This window comes from Pagrus major, chromosome 9, assembly GCF_040436345.1.
Source record: "Pagrus major chromosome 9, Pma_NU_1.0".
Classification (NCBI taxonomy): Eukaryota; Metazoa; Chordata; class Actinopteri; order Spariformes; family Sparidae; genus Pagrus; species Pagrus major.
In genome coordinates, this window is record NC_133223.1 from 3034847 (window position 1) to 3054814 (window position 19968).

Genomic DNA, 19968 nt, shown 5'->3' on the forward strand with positions numbered 1-19968 from the left:
AAGGTGCTATATAAATGGAGTTATTATTATTATTATATGGTGAGTTAAAATTTTGTGCTCTGAATCGCGTCACATAATCACCACCATTCAACTGCAGGAGCTGTCTGACTCTGCTGCTGGGGACAGTGGACTGGATGTAAATTATCAAGCAATGGGCAAGTATTCAGACCTTATGATCACTTCAAAGGTAAGGAGTAGCCACTTTTTTCCTCTTCTCTTCAGTTCACTATGCTGGTAGATCTGAATAAATTATAATTTGTGGTTGTCATGGTTTCCCTAAAAGGAACTATATGACTCAACTGTGGAGAATCTAACCTATCTAACAAGGTATAAAATGCCTATATTCACATGTAAACATCTATATTGTCATGTGTGGTGCCGACCTGCTTTGAACGGGCCACAGCTGGCAATGGGCTTGGGGGGGGGGGGGGGGGGGGGGTTAATAACTTTTATTATCATAGCAATTCTAATAATTTTGAGGTATAATTTTAATCTTCTACAAGAGGGACCCTAACCAAGAGGTCAATATTCATCCTGTTTTATTTACATGGTCAGTTTATCCAAATCAACAAAATAAATTACCATTTTCCCAGACATCCTTAATGGGGTTTGGCTATGCAAAGAGCTATTTTCTAAAATAATAATGGTTCCACTGTAAACTGGTAACAGGGAGGTCTTTGATTATCCAGAGTAAACATGATGTTGTTTCTACCACTCATCCCTTTCCTACCTTATGCAGCGCGGGGCCCATGACAGGTACAAGAAAGCCGTTGTGGAGATAGTCCAGGAGCTGGGAGCGGACCATGGGATGAGCAACCTGCACCACTGCATTGCAGAACTCCAGCGAGTTCATGAACAGCACAAGTGATGATACGCACATCCAGTCCTCCCGCCGAAGGGCGTGCCAGTCATCTCCTCGCACCTCGATCTTCCTTGGCAGAGAGGAGTAGAGAGCGCTGAGGCCTGTCGCCAGCACCTGAGGAGACAGGCTTCAGATAAGACGGCTGACTGTCAACAACCAGAGTGGATCAGGAGTTGATTGAGAGGCTGGACAGCTCACAGGTAAGAATCTGTGTATATACCTAAAGCACACTGTTTTTTTTGCATGTGGATAATTCAATTTTGTAACAATGGGGGAAAAAAACCCTTCATACCAAATGAGAGCTGAAACAATAAGTAAATTCATTTATGAGTAAATTGATGGATTGAAACAGCACCTATTTAAATATTAGACTAATCGCTTAAATCACTTATTGAGCAAAATATTTGGGGTTTTGGACTGTTGGTCTGACAAAAAAAGTCATTTCAAGATGTCACTATGGACTTTGTAATGGGTAATTTTTTTTTTTGACAATTTTCTGACATTTTATAGACCAAATGATTGATCAACATAATTATTAATAATAACAGGAAGTTGCAGTCCTACAATATATATTTGAATACATCCTATTGTAGATTTTGTGGTCTGAAAATACAGACAGTAGTCAGTCCTACCTTACCTTCTGTGTTTTGGTCCCAGACATGGCATGTAAATATATAAAGTTCTTGTACTTGGTGGTGTTCTCTTGTATCTTGGCTGAAACACATTTAATGTTCATAACAACACCAATGACTCTACAGATATGTACAACATCTCATTTACCTGTTGCCATTCTGAGAAGGGAGTTGAACCAAAATAACTTCCCAGTATGTACCGATATGACGGAAAAGTGTCCATTTTACAGTCTAGTTTAAAGCCCTTATTTAACTTAATGTTTTGAAACATGCTGATTACATTTATTAAACTGTATTTTCTCTTGCTGGACCAGTGAAAATAAATGATGTAGGAACCTGAACCTTTTACCCAGCTAAGGCAAAAAACTCCTTAGTCAAAATGATTCTTAAAAAGTGCTATGCACTGAGACTGCAGGATGTGTTTGTGATGAGCACAGCTTTAAGAACTACAAAGTAAAGAGCGCTGTTACAGTTGCTCGATCTAAAAACGTCAAACACAGCTGATTAGAATGTGGGAAATTACACACGCAGATAAAGGTAGAGTGGGCAGAGAGGAGGCATTTGGTCCTTGATGCCAGCTCCTCTGCTCCTTCTAGCCTGTAAGCAGGTCAGACTGAAGCTGCTCAAAGGAGGATGAGCGGAAAATAGCTGATCAAGTCTTTATCACCAGAGGGTTGGGACCCTTACCACATGGCTCTAACAATAGAGCGGCCTGACATTCAGTTCCACACAACAGCTGGATGCACGAAGAACCTTAAAAACAGATACTACTACTGCTACTAGAAATTAGCATGTACTGTATGCTTGTAAGCTTCATTGTTTGAAAGTTTGTGGACCGCCGTGTCCTTTTTTGCTGTTAGTTTTACACTGTAAAACACTGTTTGTTGCTTGTTTTTCTTTGTGCTCATCACAAGCTGATTCGAGCCTCTCCACTCTGTGGAGCTAAAGTGTAAGCCATGCCGCCTTGTGAGCGTACAATAAGCTGCTTTCCTATCAAGGATCAGCCGGAGGTGATTCGAGCCTGAGTTCCTTCACTGGCCGCTGAGTAATAGAAAGGCCAGTATTGTGTCTCCATGGCGTAACCCATACGTACACACATACACACACACACACACACACACACACACACACACACAGTCTCATGAGCGACTTGTTGAAAACTAATTGTTAATGACAGCGCTATAACATCAGAGACTTGTGTTGCGGTAGAATCTACACCAAATTCGGAACATCAGAGTCTAGCTCTGTCTTAACCACACTGTGATTCAAGGCATGTTAGGTCAACAGGCACTGTTCCGCCATTGTTTGTTCAAGCCTCACAGTTTTACTTAGTGTTTTAGTTTCATAGTTTGGCTGCTGTAGTTGAATGATAGATGTTTGTTGAATGAAGTGTTATTGATCAATTTGCTAACATTAATAAATATCACTTTTTGACCATATCGTGCAGCCCTACTGAGAACAGCATTAAACTATGGTATACACACATACTCATCACGCAACATGGTTAACTCTCATGATGAAGTTTTGAACCTAAAATGTTGCCGAATAGTTGTAACTTGTTACCCAATTATGGCTATGAAGATTTCGATCGATGATCCTGACATTGAAATGTATACACACACATCGTCGCCTCATACTATTAAAATGAAATCCAATGGGTAACTCCTATTTAGTAGACATATTCTAAGGTTCAATCAGTAACATGTGGCTCTTTAATAACACTTTGTGGAAGCTATACAAAACTACAACAACACATTCACCCACAGCTACTTGGCTTCCTTCTTGATGACTCAAGATGTTCCACCTCACTGGCTTTCAAATGCGGTTTGATTAATGTTTGACTTTGCCCCTGTAGGTTCAGCAATCAACTACAGTATATGATGTGGTGTTACCAGTGTGTACTGGAGAAATAAAATAAAGGAAAAAACAAAAATCAAATACCACAAATAACACAGGTAACCATAATATATCACAAGATGTCCTTGGGTTTCATTTATAAACAGTGCATTCGCACAAAATGGGGTCTGAAAAGAGGCCTCGTCACTTCCCACACAAAAGTTGTGATCTATGAAAACAAACTTGACAGGAAAATGCACACACCTGTAAGCAATCTCTGACCCATGAGTACAAACATTTTAGAGGCATTTTAGAGGCACTATCAAAATTAAATCCAATGGGTAACTCTCATTTAGTAGACGTATTTTAAGGTTCAATCATTAACATAAGGCTCTTGAATAACACTTTGTGGCAGCTAGAAGAAAACTCCAACGACACAGGCACACACAGCTGCTTGGCTTCCATCACGATCATCTTTTTTTTTTTTTAATCATTTTGAGACTACATGAGAATATTTCGACACACAGTGTGCTATATAAAGTGCTATGTTCCATCATGTGGTTTGGTTTACAGTTAAATTTGTTGATTATTCATTCTTGCTGGTAGATTAGACAACAACAATTTGTGTCAAGCAGCAGCAAAACGTCTGTATGATACAGAGGATTTTAATTGACCTGTTTGTATTTTCTTTATTGTGTGATGTTGGGTGAGGCGGGTATTTCTTTAAGATGTCTACAGGAAACCCTCTAAGTTGAGACAGAGCTGAGAGGATGTAGATAAGGACAAACGGTCTGTCAGAGTGCAAAATCCTTCCCCTTCCATTATCACACACCATGACTGATGCATCAAAATTAAACACACGCACATACTCGCACACACATGCACACACACACACACACAGACACACACACAGCCCTTTTCCATAAGAGCGAAAAATGACTCAAAATAGTAGGGTACAGTATATGCATAGTACTGCATAGGAATGTGAAGTGAATGTCAGCTGAGTTGACTGTGAAGTAAAAGAGGTTTTTGGACCATATAGCAGATCATAAAGGTTTTGCATCTCCAAATATGTCCCTCTGAAAGAAGCTCAGTGGGATTTACACTATGGATGGAACTTGGCAGGATATTGAGAATTTTAATAAACCATCAAATCCAAATGACCAGATCTCAGCTCTTCTTTGGAGTTGCAACTTATCAACAATTGAACAAGATACCTAATGAATTCTAGAATATGACTTAAGATGTTCTAACTCACTGGCTTTCTAATTCGGTTTGATTAATGTTTGACTTTGCCCCTGTAGGTTCAGCAATCAACTACTGTGTCTACAACTACCAGTGTGTCTGAATAAAGAAAAACAGAATTGTAACACTGATAACACCATGATATATCACAAGATGTCCTTGGGTCTCATTTATAAACATTGCATACGTACAAAATGGGGCCTGAAAGAGGCCTATGTCACTTCCCACACAAAAGTTGTGAGCTATAAAAACAAACTTGAAATGTGAAATGTGCGTACCTTTAAGCAATCTCTGACCCACGAACCTCTGAGTACGAACATTTTAGAGGCAGGGGGTATTGGCAACGCAGATGGTGAGGTGTTGTATTAAAACCAAATTGTAAAATGATACCTCTCACACATTTAATTCCACTTAATATCAAAATGTTTATCATAGATCCACGCTACTATAAACATTCAAACCAACAGTGGTATGTGCACATGTGCTTTTCTTGAGCCATATTTATTCTATAAGCACCTTTTAATTGTAAAAGATATGAGCAAAGCCAAATCTCAAATCAAAGTCAGCTAGATATTTCATCAGTGATGTCTCACCATCACATTCCCCATACGCCGGACTGTGCTGACAGCCGTGGTCAGTTGAGTAGCACCACAGTTGTTGAAATGCAGGAAGTATGAGGTGGAACGATTTCGGATTTCGATTTCTTAAACATTCCTCTCACTTGTGGCCATGATTCACTATAAAGAACCACTGAACAGCAGGCTCATTTCCATACATTACCATTCATAAGGAGCTTTGCATTGACCATTTATGGTTGAATGTCTGTGTGGACAGGGTAGGATAAAGGGCTGATCCAAGTGTGCACATTTCCAAGTTGATTTGGGATTTACAAAAGAAATTTGCGCACTGTTTGGCATACATCAGGTTTTATAAATCAGAATATTTTTTAGCATATGTACATTTCCTCATTTGGACATATGTACTTACGTCAATAAATGAAACCCCCGTTTTTTTTAAATTGGGCAAGAAGCTCCTTTCCTCGTGTTTCCTTTAAAGTGTCCTTGTGAATAACACGGTGGAACCTATTATGATACCCTGACCAATTATAATTCTTAAATCATAATTCAATCACAATCCAAAGGTTTTGTAATATGTTTAAGCGATGATAAGGTCAGTTCACAAGTAACAGTGGCTGCTAATGTAGCATGAAGTGTCAGTAGGTCTGCAAACGTTTCCTGCAGTTTGATTATCTTACACATATTTAGTAAATATTAACATTAATGTTAACATTAATACTTATACTGGTAAAACCCTAACCGTATACCTGAACAACTGTGATGTATGATTTAAATAAAATATCCAGTACTGCTAAATAGATACAGCCATGTCCTGTCCAGTTTTTCGTAAAGCCCCATTACACATACAGTAAGATCCACAACAGCAACAGTTTCAACTAACAAGACTGCCTCCAAAAACCTTTGAACACAAATAAATGTGAGAAACCTCAGGACAGGAGAAAAACCTGTCAAAAAATGTCAAAATTCAGCACCATCTGTAACCACATCCTCCATTAGAACCCTGGCTATTGCCCAAAATGACAACACAGTTTTCATGAGTTCCATCACTCACCGGACAGAAGTAAGAGTTCTCAGCTATGTAACGTGCCACAGCCTCATGGCTGGCTGAAGCTGCCATGACCAGCAGCAGTGCGTCGCGGGCCTGCTGTCCAATGGCTCCGTCCCGGTGGATGAATGGTACGAGGAGGGAGAAGATCAGCAGATTGGTGGAGCCCTGCTGAGCTGGCGCCGCCCGGAACAACATCTCTAGAACCACAGGCTGCCGGGCCATGGACACACAGACCTAGTGGAAAATTACAGTGTCACTTTTAAAAGCAGAACTATAATACGCTCCAAAATAGGAATGAAAAACCACATCCAATGGAGAGTCAAAAATATTCCAGTTATCAACCCTAGGTCGGATGACAGGAAAACCGGGCATTCTACAGTGTTATCAAATAAAAACATACAAAAGCCTGCCTCTGAGGGGAAAAAATTAGCAAGGATGTTCAGTTTAATTGTTATATTAGGAACTAATGTATGATAATGAATGATAATTGATTCCAAGGTGTCCTGATATACTTATGTACATATATACACCTGTCAGCCACAACATTAAAACCATCCATCCATACATTATCTGCCGCTTATCCGGGGTTGGGTCACGGATGCAGCAGGCTTAGAAGGTTATTCCATACCTCCTTCTCCCCAGCAATGCTTTCCAGCTCCTCCTGTGGGATCCCCGAAGTGTTCCTAGGCCAGATGGGATATATAGTCCCTCCAGTGAGTTCTGGGTCTGCCCCGGGTCTCCTCCCAGTTGTTCGTGCCTGGTACACCACTCAAGGGAGGCGCCCAGGAGGCATCCTAATAAGATGCCCGAACCACCTCAGCTGGCTCTGCGATCTCCCTCTTTTGGTCACTACCCACAGCTCGTGGCCATAGGTGAGGGTCGGAACGTAGATAGCTTGGTAAATCGAGAGCTTTGCCTTCCGGCTCAGTTCCCTCTCCACCACAACGGTCCGGAGCAGCACCCGCAGTACTGCGGATGCCGCACCAAACCTCCCGTCCATCTCACGCTCCATTTTCCCATCACTGGTGAACAAGATCCAGAGATAATTGAATCCGCATTGTTCCTGAGCAGTTTTTGTTGTGTGGCAGGGCTCATCGTCCTGCTGGGGGGATCACTGCCATTGGGGAGTGCCGTTGCAATGAGGGGGTGTACTTTGTCCAGAATGTTGTTTGGATGGGTTCTCAGCAGAACATTGCATTGTAACAAGATGATCAATGTTATTCAAATCACCTGTCAGTGGTTTTGATGTTGTGGCTGATTGGTGTGTGTATATGTAAAAGTGGGACAGGCCCCCATCTTCTGTTTCGTTACCCCTGCCATATCATCAGTGTCTTATTTCAGAAATTGTGAGCACTAATTAACTCTTGAGCAGAACTATGTTCAAGGTGTCCTGTTATATGATTTTAATATAAAGCTGCCAGCCAATCAGACACAAGAACTTTCCATAGCAACTATGTAAATAAACAGAGACACTACAAGTAGGACTGGGTAATATTAAACAATTTTTTAATATAAACCTTTTAAAACACTTCCTGATTTTAGCAAAGTTTGCAGTTTCAAACATTGCAGCCAGAGAAAACATGAAGGTAGTCGGACACACATTACAACTGTTGAGCCAAATGATGGTTTTTGCTATAGTTTCTAAACAGTCCAAGTTCCAGTGTGATCCATTGATCCACAAGTTTAACTTTTAGGACTGGAACTGTGACAGTCAACTTAACATAGTGGAAGAAATAATAAAAACAATTCAAAAGTCCAAATGAATACTTAAAATGACAGTGCAGAGTGCCGTGAATGAGAATTATTCTATAACTAAGTCAAAATTTTAGTGATGAGCTCATGTACAATTCACAACCAATCCACCATTTCATCAAAGTGTATTATTTTCTTTCCTTTTGCCTTTTCCATGCACATTGCAGATAATTTAGCAATATAAACTTCCAGTAGTACAAACTTCCTCCTAAAGTTAAGTGACTTGTATATAGTCTACCCAGGTCATTTCACACGTGCTCTTTTCTGACTGTCAAGACTAAAACATCTGTGTAATGTTGGTCGAAACAGTCATTGGGTTACAGTATCTAGTCTTTGTATGACCCAATCTTTTAGTCTTTTCTCAGCTTTAGAGTAAATTTTACATATTTGAGTCTAGGTCCAACAACAAACAAGTTCTTATGTAGACTGTATGTGCGTGCATACACATAGAAAAGTGTATAGACAGTAGGTTTATGTACCTGATTGAGCAGCAGTACCAGGCTGTTTTCCAGCACTGAAGGACAACCAAGTTCTGGGTCAGCACAGGCTCCCAGCAGCCTCAGCAGGGGGTGGAGGATGGCTGTGTGCTGCAGCAGAGGTTGCTGGGACTGGCCAATGAGCATCTCAAACAGCTTGAGCAGTGCCCCCTGGCTGTCAGGGTCCAGGCCTCGGCGGAGATGCCACTGAAACAGGTGCTCCAGAATGTTCTCTGTGACCACCAACTCCAGTATGGGGCCCATGGGCAGCACGCTGGCGCCACCCTCTGAGTTCTCGGCAGGCCGCTCCTCTGCCAGTAGACATAACATCTGGTCGGTGTGATTCCTCACTGCAGTCAGGTCGTCGCTGGAGGATGAAGGCTCGTGCTGCTCCAACACCCAAGAGACCTGAAAAAGGGAACAGTAGCACTAAACATCACCACTTTTCTATGAGTATATTAAAAAATAATAAAAGTGTGACCTCTAAGGGATATTTTGTTCAATTTAAATCCAATTCTGAACAGGTAATGAAAGAAGGTAATGTTAATGGCGTGCACATTACTTTCTGCTAACATTACCATAATGTAATGTGGAGCATTATATTGATATTAAAATTACAGTCATTAGACACTACAGCTGTCAGTAATGACGCAAAATGATGATGATTCAGAGAGTCAACATAGGGAGTAGTGAATGAGTGAACAAGTGAGTTCACTAATGTAATGCCATACTGGGCGCCTTGATATGAATGCAGCCATTGTTCATATTGGGTTGTTTTTCTACTATGACAAGTCAAAATAGCTGCTGTGAAAATAGGATGAGGTTTTGCAACATTTTCTAAGAAGTCTACCAGTCAGCATGACTATAGCAATAATGAATTGTCAGATATGTGACCCGCCTGTACAGATAAGAGACGTACTTCTTTGTTTTTTAGCAGCTTGAAGAGTGTTGGAAATGTATGGAACGGTCAAAAATGGCCAGAAAAACTATGTTGCTAAGACCAAATTTAGTCAATGTTCACACATACATAAACACTTTCTCTCCCACATAGCCACTTTTTATCTTCTCATACACAAATGTGTATGTGACAATACAAAGTGTTCCATTACCCCCTTTTTAAAAACTATGAAAACATGGAAGGTTGATGTTTAAAACGTGTAGGAGTACTTTAACATCTCGTGGGTATGTTGCAAATAAGTTGCAGCTGAGCCACCTACCACACCCAATAAGTATCACTCTTATAACTCTTATGTCTTCTGTTGCCTCAGAGGAAAAAAACAGTCAGGCTGTGGCAAGGTTCACAAACCTATAAAACTATCAGCCAGTGATGGGACAAAAGCCACTCACACTGTTATAGTAGACTGACTGACTGACTATTCTCATCAGCTCTGGTACAGCCAACTTAACGTGTCAACTTTCACACTTTGTGTTTGGACAGATAATCATTCACTAAAACAAGAAGAGTCTTCACATAACTTACTGTTAACTAGGGGTGTAATGATACATCGATCTGTATAGATATATCGATTTAATGATCCACGATCCAATAGCATCAATGAAAGTGATTACATTGATTCATATCGCTGCCATTGTTACGATACACCTTCATTTTGAAATTCCCATATTTTGAATATTTTGGATTTTGGAGAAAAGATGGGTTGACAGACAAAGCACATGTCATGTGCAAACAATGCCGTTACAAGATAAAAACCTGGCTGGGCACCTCAAAAACAAACACTGCATTTCGTGATCGTGCTAATTTAACTGCTAGCGTGTCAGATGATGTTCACCACCAGCTTTGACCATACATTGTTGCCTTACAGTGTTGTCGAGAACGACGGTTTTCGCAAACTACTGCTTACTCTGGAGCCGAAATATGCAATCCCATCAAGACAGCACTTCAGTGAAACTTGCATACTGAGTCTGTACAATCAAGTTAAAGATGAGATTAAACGTGAGTTAATGAATGCAGAACAAGTCGCTTTAACTAAAGATAGATGGATGTCATGTACAACAAAAGCCTATGTAACTGTGACCTGTCATCATATTGACACTGACTGGCAAAGAATTATGTTCTTCAGACACAACGCATACAGGAGCAAATCTTGGTGCAGTTTTGAAAGAAGCATGCAAGGAGAGGAATATATGCGACAAAAAGCCTGCGCTTGTGACAGATAACACCAGCAAAATGTCCGTAGTCAAGGCAAATCTATCACTACACATCAAGTGCTTCGGACATGCTATAAACTTGGCTACACAGAAAGGCCTGAAATGTGCAGGTGCAGCGTGTCTTTTGGGAAGAGTGAGACTAATCATGTCATTTTTCCACTGCAGCATGGTCGCCTAAGCATTTTTGAAAGAGAAGCTGAAGTTGCGTGGAATTCCACAACACAAACTAAAACAGGACGTGAGCACATGGAGGAAAAGTTAAATTGACATGTTGCAGCGTTTTGTTTTGTTTTTAATAACGGAGATGAAGCATACTATGGCCAGGAAGTTTAAACAGCGATATGTGGACGTGTAGCAAGTCCAGTACAGTCCTGTTCAAGGTACAGTTATTGCCTGAGCAAAAAAGGCTTTTACTAAATATTAAGATTACTTAATATTAATTAATTATATTTTATAATTATAAAATCACATGATCATCTAGAATCTGAGGTTTTATTGTATTTCCACCACAAATTTTCTTTATTTGTGTTTTTAAACCGTTGCTCTCTTCTACACAAATACATGAAAATAAGAATTAAAAATAACTTTAAAAAAGTGTATCTCTTTGGCATTAAATATTCTCTTTTATTCAATATCTGTATTGTTGAGCCTCTACCTATACACCCTTGGAGTAACTTACACTTTGACTCCTAAAGAAGTCTTATATCCAGTTTTCTTTTCTTTGACATCCTTCAAATCCTATACAGCACACACGCACGCACACACGTACACGCACGCAAACAGACACAAACACAAATGTAAATGACACCACTGATATTAAAATCCATCTAGCTGACGTGACCCAGGAAGAACAAATCACTCGCAGTTGCAGATCACATGCACTGCCTCTCGTCCGGTCCAAGGTTGCAGGTAGTTTTTACAAGCAGAAGGAGTGACAGTGGGGACAGCCAATCACATGCAAGTTAGCAAGAAACCGGCAGCCGGTCAGGGAGCGGTATTTAGGTTAGAGGCGGGACTTCATGCAGAGACCGACATTTAACCCTTTGTGTGCCATAATCATTGACTAAACACTACGGACAGCGGTTGTATTGATAGTGACTACACAGTAGCGGCTGAATATTGGTAGGGACGTGTCCCTAGCGTCCCTACCCAATTCTATGCCCTTGTAGCAAACCTTGTCCGTTCAGAGCACAGCGTTTTGTCTCCTGAACATGTTCATCGTTTTTTTCGAAGAAAAATCTCTCAAAGAAGAACACTGAAGGACATACTTGACTGTTGTAGAGACCCCATAGTAAGCTATGATACAAAACTACTGATGATTACATGCAAAGGTCTTTATTTTACTTGTACAATATGCACTAACAGAAACATGTGGAATCATTTACATTTGTTTTGTTCCAACAACAGAAATTTCTTATTTTGATGTGGATTAGGAAAATGTATATCCCAAGGTGTAGTGGATAGCTATGATGAAAGAAGACTGTGCTGCATTTGCACTTAAAAATATATGTTAAGTGGTGACCTTGGTTGTTATTAAGTTCTCACTGACATTTCTATTAGTTAATGTTAAAAATATATTGTTTATACAACACTAAATATGAGTGAAGGTTTACACAAAAATCCTGCTTTAATGTATAAAAATGGGAAATTTAAGTTTTGTTTTATAGGATGTGAAAATTGTGATGAAGCATAGATGTTCATGGTTTATGTTCATAATTGAAAGGTCAACAAGGGCTCTTTAAGTTAACTGAAACATTTGCATTTAAAAAATGTGGCACTTTATAGTGAACAGAAGGTCTATTTTTTTTCCTTTTTATTAAAAAGAATAGATTGTTTTCCATTTGAATGTCTAGAACCATTGATAAAATAATATTTCCACTGATTCTAAGTGCTATATCAAAGGCAACTGGACAGTTTCTTGAAGACTTTTCACCTCTCATCCAAGAGGCCTTTTCCAGTTCTGGTTTCTTCCAATCGTCGTGGCAGACTTTATGACATCGGCAAAAATCGCTGCCCAAAGAATCAATATAATATAATATCGTGATGAAACTTGCAATCTACACCCCTACTGTTAACCTGAACATATACGTCTTATCAACAATATGCAAATATTTTCACAACCACTGTAAATCATTTTAGTAGTAGATGGGTGTAACAGATTTAGTGCTGAAATTATTAACCAATTACTTAAATTGATCAAGCAAATGCACTGACATCTCAAATGTGAGGACTGTATGCATTGCCCTGTTTAATTTACATGTAAAACTGAATATCTTTGGTCTGGTGGACAAAAAAAAGATCAATGTGATAATTTTTCACAGTTTTTTGACATTAAGATTAACAATTTTTCAAAAGAATAAAGTAGTTACAGTAACTAAACATAAACAGGTTAAATCATGGGTTTTCAAAGTCTCAGACTGTGCCTGCACCATTAAAAGTTTGCCAAACTAGCTATTGGCAATTCCTGTTTGCAGTATACCAATGAATGTACAGACAACTATTGCTAGACTATTTTGATACTGAAGAAAACTCAAAAACATGGTGATTCTTGGGAAAGTTCTGGGGTTGAGAGGAATATCTTTTCTTCTATTAATTCAGGGACATTTATTTCCAATAATATCACATATGTTCATAAACTTGGAAATCCTCACGTCTGTGTGTTCATATTTGAAAAAAAGAGTTATGACTAAGAGAAGAAGTAGTGAGGGGTGGAAAACTTTCCCTAGGGAGCTACGCATTTTATTTTGATTTGATTCCTTTTGGTCATTAGCAGCAGCAGTCTGGGAATACAGCAATATTTGTGGCAACAGCTTTGGAACTAGCTGAGTAATGCTGTGATACATTTACAGAAAAAATGGCCATTTTAATAAAGTAATCCAGACAAAGTTATTTTGAAGGGAGAAACGGGTGATTACATCATGTTCGACTGTGTGCACATGCAATTATTGTAAGTCCTTTCAAATAAGTGTTCTGGATAATATCTCACCTGGGGACTTGTTAAACAACCTTTCTGATGGCCTGTGTGGCTATGCTGCACATTTTAAGGTAAAAGCGAGTACAGGAGATGCTGTGTCTCCACATCTCAGCTATGAGGTTGGTGAGTAAAATGTTATACAGCAAAACTATTCTATATGAGTTAGAGGTGTTTCTCCAGCTCACCTGTCTCCAGTGGTTTTTAAACACCATGAGGCAGGTCTCTGGGTCAGCAGTACAGGGACTGGAGGGGACGGCACTCCGGCCAGAACGACTCCCGGGACCCCGCGGGTTCAGCCTGCTCAGCCAGCTCATCCTGGACCCAGTGAGAGGCAGGTCAAAGGTCACAAGAACTCAAAGATGAGAGAAGGAGTTCCCGTAAAAATATCAGAGTATAGAAGCAACAGAGGCCAAAGACAAATTAGAGAAGTAAGCAAACAAAAAAGATGATGAAGGGAGGAGGAGGTGAGGGGAAATAAGGGGAGAGATAGTGTATGTGAAGAGAGAGAAGGAGTGGAAAGGTCAGCTGTGAAAGTGCTGTCACTGCCAGTCAGTGTACACCAAGGAAAAGCCCGCTGCTGCTTTAGAATCTGTGTGACCCTGTCCTCCCTGTAGACCCTGTCATCCAGTCTGAAGCCAACACCACTCCATAGCCATTCAGGACGGGCACTCTGCGCTGTGTAAACAAAAAAAAAACAAAACATACACATCAACATGCAAACCTAAAGATTCAATCTAGAAAAAAATTGCACAAAATATTTCCCAAAATATAGATATGCAGTCATGTTTTATCTAAATGCACAATACTTGAAAATCCTCCTGTTTTCATCAGTTAGTCTTTCGAAAATGGAATGTAGTAACTTTTATATTTATGGTAGTCGCTGACATTTTAAGACCAAATCCAACACTAATCAGAATCTGGATTAGTCTGAAATAGTGCAGTGTTTTACCCTACAATTAAGCATGTCCCACCACATTAGTAAAATACTGAAAGTGTATTATTCATGCCAGCAGGTGGGAAACATGGATGAAGTATTCAATTGCAGAATTAATTTTGAATTTTGCATAGCGAGGCATAAATTCTGATACATTTTTGAAAAATCCAAATGGAGAAAAATGTAATCCAGTATTTCCATGAAGCAGTTCTACTCAGTTATTTGTAACATATCATGAATTGCTCTCATACAATGAGACATATTAAAGTGGTTGCTACCATAATATTAAATTTGGTTAAGTCTGTCAGCATGCATTGTCGTCTATGTTTTCCTGATCAAACATAGGTCAGCCCCTACAGTATTCCAGGGTTTCCCCTATATGCATCTAGCAGCGGCACACCTTCGCTGCTGAATTGTCACCGCCATTGCTGAATTTTTTATTATTTTTACAAGAGGTGAGGAGAGGTGGAGGAGAGGAGAAGGAGTAGACAGAGGAGAGGGGAAGAGATGAGCTGAAGAGTGGAGCGGTCTGCCTTTTATCTTACAGTCAGGCTCACTACGGACAATTCACGGCTGTCAATTAAAGACAGTTGACAGATTCCCTCAGAAATAATAATGATTAACAATAATTATTCATAAAAGATCATAATAAATATAATTATTTTACCACTGAAAATGTTAAATTCATGTAAATTAACACTGTTTGATAATACAACACTGGTGATGTCAGGAAATTCTAGAGAAAAGGAGAGTGGATGAGAGTGGGGGGGGGGGGGCCACACCTCATATTTATGTACTTAAAGCCTTTATGCTGCCAGCAGACCAATACAAACCTCCCAGACGTTGCGACTGTACAAAACAAATTTGTACGCATGTGACACTCCGCTGCTACAACTCCAATACTAGGGGAAACACTGTATTCTGTTACCAGGGAAACCATTTGGTCCTCATGTGAAAGGCTAGAGCTCCATCTTCTAACTCAACTAGGTCCATGACAAATTAAAGATTATAAAACATATGAGATGTATGGTTTACTTTAATGAAAGCTAATTCATTATTTAAATTAAAAAAAATTGCCACCCACTCAGAATTGTAGCTCTGGCACCAACTAAGATTTTTGAGCTGGCCAAAAAATACAGAAGGTTTAACCTGACATTTTTGCCCAGTTTTAAAGGCTTTACTGAAGGCAATAAATAAGATTAGAATATACATGCAGGGCACTTTAAACAAAGCATAATCCATTCTTGTATCAACCAAAGAGGTTGTAGCTAACAGATGCCGATACTAAACACACAGTATATATAATTTCTGTTGCCAAGAGTCTCTCAATCAAAACAAAAGACGTGATCAAAAGCGTGGGATCGTGGGAGCTGTCATCTTCATTTCGGGGGCAGATGTTTAACTGTTATTTATTTTATATATTCAATTTGTTTCTTTGCTAATTTAGAGTTGCAAGTTGTCAAAATTGTAAAGACCGAAATAATTAACACGATGGATATATTTCTTTACCCGTATATTCACCATTCCTTAGTTTTATTGTTGCATTCTTTTCTTACACAATAATTGCTCAGTAAAACTTTTGGACATATAAATTGACACAAAATTCTGAGAGTCGCTCATTCTATTGGTGTAACAAACACAAATCTGTGTAGGTAGGCATAGTAAACAACCACTGTAACCTATATTTGAGTAAAGCTGGCACAAAAGCCTTTCCAGCAGATAAGAATGTTTCATTTCATTTATTCTGTAGTCAACACAAAAAGCCTTTCATGTTTTGCCATTTATTACAAAATTTACAAAAATATAATACAAAAGTATACAAGTGCAATAGGGGACACTGAAATGTCACTCATTTTTTAGGGGAAAGAATTTGCCGTGGTGTTTGGTGCATAAAAAGTGAAGGCTAATTACTGCAACAATAAAGACCATTAATATAGAATACGAAAATTACAATAAAAATAAGGAAATACTATAACAAATACTGCAGCAAGTATGTACAATTTATACCCATGAAGCTACATAGTTTTGTGCAAACCTTGTCCAAACCCATCATGGGATGTGTAAAAGTTAACAGTATGGAGAATATGTGTCATTGGATGATGTGCAAAGATGTCAGCTGATGTACTGTATAGAGACAGACATCCACTGGGGGGGCTTGTTGATGAGACCAGCTATAGATGAGAATAAAGGGCGGGGTGGTAATTCATCACTTGGGGTGGCTGGACTGGAATTCTGCTCGTAAGACGATAAAGATGTGGCAGGATAATTAGTTTAGTTCAGAAACATATAAGATAAGATATATACAGTGTTAAGACTGTAGTGTTTTGAATGTTTTTGTAAAGCCCTCTGACCGTGTAAAATATGGTAAGTAGGATTTACACACAGGATTTATTAATTATTTCACTTGGATGATGTCAGTACTCATAATATAAAAATCACAGTGCCATCTGCCCTCTTTCAGGAAGAAAGAAAGGAACAGCTGTGTACATAACTAACAATTTTATATTGTCATATAGTGGAAATATGGACTGCAGAGAAAAACGTGTCCCCTCACACAGCCACATGGTTTTCATAGGGCACATGGTTTACAAAGTACAAATAAGTGAGATCTTCAGCCACTTTATGCCGTGTTCAGACCAAACGTGACGCAAGTTATTTGCGCGACAAGATTACATACAAAGTCAATGGTTAGATGCAAATACGTGTGTAATTGCTAGGGCTGGCCAGAATGGCATGACGCGATTGAATCAATGATACGAAAAATCTCGCCAAGCGACAATCGCTTGAGTTGAAAATATTGAACTCAAGCGAAATTTTTGCGCGACACTGTGATCCTATCGGTGTTGGCGCTCACATGGACGTCATGACATTAACGTTGCTGATGTCCTGACATTCATGAACAACAATGGAGGAGTGGATATTAATCACTAATTGTGGCCCTTTGTGGGCACCCAGAGCTGTACGTTAACACATCTAATCGTACCAAGACAGGACAAAGAAGGAGCTGCCAGGGAGAGAAGTAAGTGAGAATGTCAGGCTACCTGGTGAGTTTGGGAATTAAGTCTCAGCACTGCACAGCAAAGCAGAACCTCCAATCATTTTTAAAGTTGTTTGCTTGTCGTCTGGCCGACAGACCTGACGAAGAAAGAATTCAGGCTTTTTACAAGACGGCATTATGATGATGTTATTTCCGCGTCCTTCTGATCCATTTATTGCAGTCAGATCACAGAGAAATCTCTTCGTTGTGGGTTCATACTGATGTGGTTCGCAATTATTTTTATTCGAGTTACTCACGTGAGTAGACACGTTTAACAATTTATAACCCTGTGCTCAAACTCGCACAAGTAACGCAACACAAATATTTTCTTTGCGTTTGGTGTGAACACGGCATTAGCCTTACTTGTCACTGTCACTCGGCCCACAAAAGTCGACCAAACTGCTGAACCTCCGACAGCTGGCCAAAATAAGACTGCCATCTTATAATCTTTACATCTGTTTACATTAAAGCTGACTAAGCTCAGTTTTAGCGACGCCACAGTAACAAGAAACCAGTTGCATGTTGACATTAGGGAACACTAAAGATATGTTTCAGTAAACAGCCATTGTTAGATGTTACTTACCAATCTAAAGACACTTTGCTAGTTCATCGTCAGTCGTCCACAGCTGTCAATGTCTCCAGCGTTGGAAAGCCCGCACATAATGTACTCTTGTTTAGCTTCTTTTTACGTTGCTTCTTTTTTTCTGCCGTGGCCGTGGTCCCTTTTCAGGAGCTGCTTTTTAAAATGATGATAGAGGTCGTTTTTCTGGAGCTTCTGCATCTTTGTGTTTACTGAATAAATTTATGTTGTTAATTTCTCTGCGGTAGCCATTCCCTCCAGCTGGCTCGACTTCTTAATCCTCTCCTGCGGCACACTAGAGGCTAGAGTGACTCACTATCCACCCCTCAGGCCAGGAGGCATTATTACAAGAAAGGACGGCCTGTCCCTGGCTGCTTAACAGTGAATATCTCTGCAATGCAATACAAAGGCATTTTGGACATAACGCCAGAACTGTTATTACTTCCCACTCTGTTGATAGGGTTAGTTCATTTAAACTAAAATTATGTCCATATCTTACAAAATGCGATGTCAATACACAACTCAATAAAATATATAAAAATGATCTAGTCATTTATAGGCATTTTAAAACAAAGATGTTAAATATATAATGTGTAGACACATAAAATGGGTTTTAAGTCTCAGTATTTTTTATTTGAGAATATGAGAGGATGTACATGGTAAGAGCTGCATTTGATGCAGTGGAGTGTGTTCTCTGCAAGTCTTTGTTGATAAAAAGAAATGTTTGGTCAGTTCTTGCAAAATATTACACAATATTACACAAGGGTGTAAAGATAAAAGAGAAAGTGGTCATATATTTCAGTTTGGGCAAAATCAAGGGCTGTCAGGGACAGCTGGTCGAGGATGGCAGCCCTATCTGCAGAAGCTGCAAGAAGAAAGTTGTTGTGAGGGGCAGCAACACATCCAATTTACTTACTCATTTGCACGACCATCACCCTCAACTGTTCAGCGAATGCAAGGTAAATTAACCTTAAGCTCAGGCGAATGATGTGTGTATGTCGAGTTTTCTCTGTCTAATTTGCTGTTGTCACTAATGTAAACTGGCCAGATAGTGGTATAACTGAACGAAGTTGATCCGTGATTTGACACGTTATCTGAACCGCTTATCAATTGTAGATTTTACTTTTTAAAGTCGACCTAATAATTCCCCAAACATTGATGCAGAGCTGCAGTGAGGAGGATTTGAGACAAACACGTACTGGGTGGACTGAGTTAGTGAATGCAAACTGACTGAGATGACTGACTTTCATCTCAGCTCCGTTCACCAGAGCAGCGTCTACCTGTGGCTCAGCAGCCATTAGACCAATCAGATTGACCGAGTCCACTGACGACAGACGAGCAAGCAGACAGAGACAGACAGCCAATATATATATAAGTAATATCAGAAATATATAATACTTGTGGATTATTTGTAGAATAGACTATATATAAAGAATAATATAAAATGGTGAATATAACAAGTGTCTAGAGATAAGAGCCAAAATAGAGCGTTCATAATTAATTTAACAATAATACTTTTTGTTTTGATCTAAAAGATTATCCAACCTGTTTCACACAAAAGTGATATGATCTAGATTGTGAGTTTTGTGATCTGTTGGTTGCACCCTTAGTATTCAGTAACAATGACGGTAATAATTAATAATGACATTTTCTATTCATTTTTTTCACAGAGAGGGTCTGCTGGCCAATCGAGTGCTACTGCCAGTACATCTCATTCTACCTCTGTAACGCAGACATTACAGGACGCGTTTCAAAAACAGACTGCTTATACCCTAAGCCTTTTAATATATTATAAATCTATTTAAATATAAATCTTGGTAAAATTATTTCAATTTATCAGTGTAT

The 19968-nt window shown here is 39.3% G+C and overlaps 1 protein-coding gene across 1 annotated transcript in view; it reads right to left on the reverse strand.

Moving 5' to 3' along the window:
• The window catches only part of LOC141002091 (FHF complex subunit HOOK-interacting protein 1B-like), a 61472-nt gene that overhangs the window by 33090 nt on the left and 8414 nt on the right, over positions 1-19968 (reverse strand). Inside the window, exons 2-5 of the mRNA XM_073473250.1 lie at positions 13758-14247; positions 8433-8837; positions 6205-6435; positions 731-976 (exon numbers count right to left, since the gene is read on the reverse strand). Coding sequence (XP_073329351.1) covers positions 731-976; positions 6205-6435; positions 8433-8837; positions 13758-13886 — 1011 coding nt within the window. The 5' untranslated portion in view covers positions 13887-14247. The remainder of the gene's footprint in view (positions 1-730; positions 977-6204; positions 6436-8432; positions 8838-13757; positions 14248-19968) is intronic.